This window comes from Humulus lupulus, chromosome 4 (assembly GCF_963169125.1).
Source record: "Humulus lupulus chromosome 4, drHumLupu1.1, whole genome shotgun sequence".
NCBI classification, from domain to species: Eukaryota; Viridiplantae; Streptophyta; class Magnoliopsida; order Rosales; family Cannabaceae; genus Humulus; species Humulus lupulus.
In genome coordinates, this window is record NC_084796.1 from 65532671 (window position 1) to 65540002 (window position 7332).

The following is a 7332-nucleotide window of genomic DNA, read 5'->3' on the forward strand; positions in this document are numbered from 1 at the left end:
CTCACACACCAATGGAATGATAGCAACCTATGGTTATTGACAGAAGGTTTCCCAATTGTGCTACTCAATGATCTCACTAATGAAGGCTGGCACCTCAGTAGTAGTAGGCAAAAATCCTTTTTCAAGGAGCAACTTACTTTTCTTAATGGACTCATATTGCTCCTTGGATTGAGCAGAAACAAATTTCTGAGAGGGTACTGAAGGGATTGGATTTTTATTGGTTTTTGGGGTCGGTACAACATTAGGTTTTGGCTTGGGCACAACTTTTGTAGTAGTGGTGGTCTTTTGTGTCTTGGGTGGAGGTGCGGCTGATGCGGGCTGTGCTGGCCTTTTAGATTTTGGGACGATTGGTGTTGTCTTAGTTGTTGGTTTGGTAGTGATGTGGGTAGGGTCATTTACTGTGGTTGATGAAGGAAATGGTGGTGGGGTAGTGTTTGGGATTGTGGGAAGCTGTTTGGCTGGTGGTGGGGTAGAGCTTGGGGAAGTAGATTTCTTTTTGGCTGATGGTTGGGTAGAGATTGGGGCAGTAGATTTCTTTTTGGCTGGTTGTGGGGTAGAGCTTGGTTTTGATTTCCTTCTCTGAGCTCTTGTTTTGGTGGCCATATTGGTCAAAAAGGTACTCGATAGAGTACAAATCAGCAACACAGCAAACCAATCACCCAAATACCAAATACACTGCTAATCAATGAAGAGATTGACAACCTAGCAACAGATCAACAGAGCAATACAACAATCACCTGAACAACACTGCCAACAAATTTTCCAATGGCTGCCCCCAAAATCAAATATTCACTAGCAGAGAACCCAACAATCTTCACATCAGATGCATAATTGCAAATTACCAAGGCAAAATAAAATGAAGCATTTACCCAGGAGTAATCTCAGAGAATAGAGTGCCAGAGAATAGGTGAAATTTCCATAAATTTCAGTGGAATTAATAATGGAGGCAGAGAGTGAACGGTGCCTAGGCTCGGTTTGCCTGATGCTCAACTCTAGCTTAGATTAGTTTGGGTGAAGATAAGGGTTGATGGCGCTGGTGAAACTTCGCTTGGGTTCCGAGGGGATGGGTTGCATCTGACCACTTGTCGTAGCTGGGCTCTCGGACAACACGGGTTGACGGTGGGACAGAATAGGTAGAATCGCGCTTGGCAGTGGTGCTCGAATGTCGAATGCACTTGGGTCCGAGGGTGGTGGGTTGCGTTGGGGTGCTTCAGAATCGCGCACCTGGGTCCAAGTGTGGTGAGCGGTTTGGTGTTGATGGAAGGAAAAGGGGAATAAGGGTTAGGGGAAATAGGGCAGTCTGGTGTTGGGTTCCTTAAATCTAGGTGAGGGTTATTTTTTTTGTATATATAAATATATATATTTCGTTTGCTTTCTTTTTCCTTTCTGAACGGAACCACGCCCCAGGCTTGTGCCTGCCCAAATTGCCTTAGGAAATTTTTTGACGGAACCCCTCTTTTTTTTCATAAGTTTTTGCTCTCTGTTTGCTGAAGCAAGAACTGTGCAAAATCATCAGACCTAGAAATGACTTCCAGAATACCAATTTTTCACCTTTTAACCCCTATAACACAAGAGTAAGCATAACACCACTTCCAAAAATAACACAATCACATGAAATGAAACTAACAAAACTAAAGAACTAAAAGAACTTAGAAAAACAACAACTACATATATATATTTATATATATTATATTTTATATATATATACATTTATATGCATATTATTTTACATTTCTTCCTTTTTGGGTTGTCTTACAAGTAGTGTCTGAATCACTTGACAACCCAAAACAACAACTACTTTAAGGATCCTTCAAAGTGATAGAGGTCTTCTCGCGGTCGACCTCATCTCCCCAGTAATATTTCAAGCGTTTCCCATTCACTTTAAATTCCCTTCCGGATTGATCTTCCCGAACTTCAACTACTCCAAAGGGATAAACTTTCACCACGGTGAATGGGCCTGAGCAGCGGGGCTTCAATTCGCCAGGAAACAGTTTCAAATGTGAGTTAAAGAGTAACACTTTCTGCCCCTTCTCAAAGACTCGAGCTTGAATTTTCTGGTCATGCCACCACTTCGTTTTCTCATTATACAACTTAGCATTTTCATAGGAGAGAAACCTCATCTCTTCCAGCTCATTTAATTATAATTTACGAGCTTCTTCAGCAGCTTGGAGATCCATATTCAACTTCTTAGTGGCTCAATATGCCTTATGCTCCAACTCAACGGGCAAATGGCAAGTTTTCCCAAAAAACAAACGATACGGTGACATTCCCAATAGGGCATTGAAAGTCATTCTATAGGCCCAAACAACATCATCCAATCGCTGAGACCAATCTTTTCTACTAGGATTCACCACTTTCTCTAGGATTCCTTTGATCTCTCTATTGGATATTTCCTCTTGACCATTTGTTTGAGGGTGGTAGGTTGTAGCAATCTTGTGTTTCACACTATATTTGGCTAACAAAGCTGCCAAAATCTTGTTCATAAAGTTGGTGCCTTCATCACTTATAAGAGCCCTTGGAGTGCCAAAGCGGGTGAAAACATGCTTATGTAAGAACTTCATGACCACCTTGGAATCATTGGTAGGACTTGCCAGTGCTTCAACCCACTTAGAGACATAGTCAATCGCCACCAAGATATACAAATTTCTGAATGACGGTGGAAATGGCCCCATGAAATCGATTCCCCAAACATTGAACAATTCCACTTCAAGGATGCAATTCAAAGGCATTTCATTCATTGCTGAAATATTTCCAACAAGTTGGCATCGATCACATCTTTGAGCAAAGTCATGAGCATCCTTGAAGATAGAAGGCCAATAGTACCCCGATTGAAAAACCTTAGCTGCTGTCCTTTCCCCACCAAAATTTCCACCATAAAGAGCTGAATGACAATGCTCTAGTGTACTTGAAACTTCATCCTCAGGGACACAACACCTCATGATTTGATCTGGACATTGCCTGTACAAATAGGGCTCATCCCAATAATAAAATCTCACATCATGAAAGAATTTATTGAGTTGTTGCCTACTCAAATCAGGTGGTTGTAACCCACTCACCAAGTAGTTGACAAAATCAGTGTACCATGGTGTAGTGACTTGGTTCACTACCAACAATTTCTCATCGAGAAATGTCTCTTTAATAAGGCCTTCCTCTTACTTTTCATTACCAGCCTCAAGTCTAGATAAATGGTCAGCCACTTGGTTCTCTGTTCCTATTCTATCTTAAATTTCCAAGTCAAATTCTTGAAGAAGAAGCACCCATCGAATAAGTCTTTACTTAGCATCCTTCTTGGCTATTAGATACTTGATTGCGGAATGATCTGTGTAAACCACCACTTTAGTCCCCAGAAGATAAGCTCTAAACTTGTCAAAAGCAAACACCACCGCCAAAAGTTCTTTCTTGGTGGTGGTATAGTTCAATTGAGCATCGACTAATGACCTTTCTTTTCACTGCCCAAGTACGGAACCCACATCAAAGTCACTAGCACTGCACATCAAATCAAAAGGAAGAGACCAATCTGAAGCTACAATGATGGGTGCGGTGATAAGAACTCTAACGCCCTGGATAGCCAAGACTGTTTCCTTGTGTATTTATAAAGGTGCAGGACCTGCTAATCAAGTCATTTAGTTAAAACGTGTTTGCTAAAGTCATTAATGCGCTAGGGTTAAAAGGTTTTGGTCTTAAAAGAAACTTTTCATATAATCAAACATTTAAAACATGGGATCCCAAAAGAGACAACATTTAAAAGTCTGTCTACAAAATTTCCAGTGTACAGACAACCACTAGCCATTCTAAAGGCAAAACAGATGTTTATGGTTCTCCTGTCCCTGTCTCCCGTAAACTGTGGTGTCTGAGCAGCTGTTCATGTATATTCTGCTCCAAGAGCTCTCCAAATCAGGGTTGGTAAAGCTTGCCCTTGCCTTTACCTATACCACGAAGCACCCGTGAGCCAAGGCCCAGCAAGAAAGCGTAATATCATAACACAAGTACTGATAATAATCATAAACCCTTTAAGCATGTTTAAACATTTAGCAATCCCTAATAAACATATAACTTATTGACATAAACATGAATTCACAAGCTAACAATTAGCCATTCAGCATGTCATATTCTACAATCAACCACAACAACCAGATTACACAATAAATAAGGTCGACACCCTTAGGTTGCACCCTCTGTCTACCCCACTGACTCCGGTCCGCTTAAACCGAGCTCAGTACATAATAAGCTGTCCTCAGTTACCAGTGGCCGAGCCGCGCTCTGTGCACTAATGTAAACTCCGACACTCTCAGGCCGTTTGTCTACTATTTAAATGGCATAATACCATCCTCAATAAAGCATACAAAACAGGGAACCCTTAGTCCCATTATGAATCCACAACCGGGTGCAGTATTTTTACCTTAAATTTCCAAACGCTTCGATTATGAGAGATGCCCCTTGAGCATGATTCGTCTCCTGAACCCTAGCTTTTACCTAGTCAAAACCAAGACAAGGGATTCCATTAATATTCGAATAAAGGTTTCTGGGCGAAGTTCTAGCTTCCAAGACATCGAATTCCACTAAGCACGGTGGTGGAATCGATCCCGAGCACCCTAGGTTAGGTTCCTGCGCTTAAAACCTTAAAATAACCAAAAACGCCCTTAAAGGCCACAGCCCTAAAGACCTTCGCCGCAGCCTGCCCCCTAAAACAGAGGCTAGACGTCTCTGACCACAGACACGCACCGAGGCCCTGCCCTGTGACACCGTCGCGCTTCCCTACTGCAGAGCCTCCTTGGCTCTTCTTTGCTTCGCAGGGCCGTGACACTCTAGATTAGAGTCGCGGCCCAGTCCCTCATGCCCAGAAAATCCACCATTTTTAACATCCCATCCTTGCTCAAAACTACCCCAAACCATCCTAATTCCAAAATCCTTTGATCACAAAACTTCTAACATGATTCTAGTAACATAATCCAGAAAAAAAACCTAGCTTAGAAACTCATTAAAATCCCATTTTAATTTCTGAAACCCAGAAGATTAAGAACATAAAAACCAGCCATGAAACACCAGAATTCATCCATTAGATCATAAATTTAAGCTTACCTCAACTGCAGAACCACTTCTCTAAGAACATTCTGAGCTAACTCCCAAGCTTTTTGCCTTAATTCAACCTTGAAATTAAGAACCTAAGAACCCTTAAATTTCAGCCCAAAAACCTCACAACCAACTGATCAAAATGAAATTCAGTGCTTACCTTTGTTTCTAGCTTGATTCCCCTAGCTTCCACTAAGTTAATCCTCCAATTCCTCAGCTCAAACCCCTGAATTCCTAGCCAAATCCCCTTAGTTTTCAGTGTTTTCCTTGGGAGAGAAGAAGAGAGAGGAGGAGAGAAAAAGAAGAGGGTCAGTTCCTTAAGTTTCCACTGTTTTCCTAAGTTTTATCTATCTATCCTCAAGCAATTAAACCAATCCCGAGGCTCGAGGTACTGCAAACGTCCCCGAGGGAAAAATGGTAAAATTCCCCCATATTCACACCTAAGCTTCCTAACCTCAAATATATCTCCAATTATTTATTTCCATAACCCGATAACCTAAATAAGCATACCATACCTAAAATACCCCTTGGCTTTCCCAAAGCCAAATATTAAGCCCCATTGTGACTTTCTCGCTAACTAGCTCCCTAGGATCGCCTCAAGTCACATGCTGCAGATCTACCCACATAATAATGTGGTTCTCACAATTATAGCATATAATCACATTTACATTCATATAACCATACAGGCATGCTTGTCATATAATCATGCATTAAATTAATAAATTCACACATAAACTACTTATGCCCTCCCGACACACTAATCAAGGCCCTTAAGCCATATTATTGATTTTGGGTCACTACAAGAGCTTTCTTCAAAGTCAAAAATGCTTCTTGACACTCCTTAGTGAACTCAAATGCTCAGTTTTTGCTCAAGTAAGGAACAAAGGGACTTGGAGATCTTTAAAAAATCTTTTAGAAACCTCCTACAGAAGCCTGTGTGCTTCTAAAAGCTTCTAATTCCCTTGACTGAAGTAGGTGGTGGTAACTTCTCAATGACTTCAATCTTACCTTTATCTACCTTAATCCCCTTGTTAGAAATCCGATGACCCAATACAATGCCTTCTTGCACCATAAAATGACACTTTTCCCAATGAAGTACCAAGTTTGTTTCTTCACATCTCTCTAACACTTCTCAAGGTTAGCCAAACAAGCAACAAAAGATTCACCAAACACCAAAAAATCATCCATGAACACCTCTAGAGTTTTCTCCACCATATCTGAAAAAATTATCATCATGCAACGTTGAAATGTAGCGGGCACATTGCATAAACCAAAGGGCATCCTCCTGAACACAAATGTCCCATATGGGCAGGTGAACGTAGTTTTTCCTTGATCTTCAAGGGTGATAGAAATTTGATTGTAGCTTGAATACCCATCCAAAAAGCAATAATACTCCTTTCCCGCTAGTCTGTCAAGCATTTGACCAATAAAAGGCAACGAGAAATGATCTTTTCTTTTGGCTTTATTTAGCTTCCAATAATCCATACAAACACGCCAACCCGTCATCGTCCTTGTAGGAATCAACCCATTGTTGTCATTAGCTACCACCGTGACTCCCCCTTTTTTGGGAACACTTTGAACTGGGCTGACCCACGAACTATATGAGATTGCTATTGGGTATATAATACAAGCATCAAGCCACTTAACCACTTCCTTTTTGACCACTTCCTTCATAATGGGAGTCAACCTTCTTTGTTATTCAACATAATTGCTACAGGAATCTTCCAGCAAAATCTTATGCATACAAAGTGAGGGGCTTATACCCTTTATATCAACCATAGTCCAACCAATAGCCTTCTTGTATTTCTTCAACACATCCAGCATCATATTCTCTTTTTCAACCCCCAACAACGCAGAAATAATCACTGGTAAAGTCTCTTGACACCCCAAATAAACATACTTCAAATGACTAGGCAAAGGTTTCAATTCCAATTTTGGTGGTTCTTGAATAGATGGCTTGGAAGGCTTGAAATTTCTTTCCGATAACTCTAAGGACTGAAAATTCCTTCTAACTTTAGTAAAAAGCTGCTTGGATTCCACCCATGTAACTTGGGTTTCTTCCTCTTCTCTCATTTCTTCAAGCTCATAAGATGTAAATACTCCCAATCCATCTTTACAAGTTTCTTTTAGTAACTTTGCAGCCACTATAGTATCAATCACACTCAAAGAAGAGCATTCCTCAATCACATCCGGAAACTTCATAGAGTTGAACACATTAAAGGTCACTTGTTGGTCATTCACCCTCATAGTAAGCTCTCCCTT

General features: G+C 40.9%; 1 protein-coding gene across 1 annotated transcript; it reads right to left on the reverse strand.

The window, feature by feature from the left end:
* Positions 1 to 1799: 1799 nt before the first annotated feature.
* LOC133832249 (uncharacterized) lies at positions 1800 to 2120 on the reverse strand. The gene has a single exon (XM_062262619.1). The coding sequence runs from the start codon at positions 2118 to 2120 to the stop codon at positions 1800 to 1802; it is 321 nt and encodes a 106-aa protein (XP_062118603.1).
* Between the last annotated feature and the right edge of the window lie 5212 nt (positions 2121 to 7332).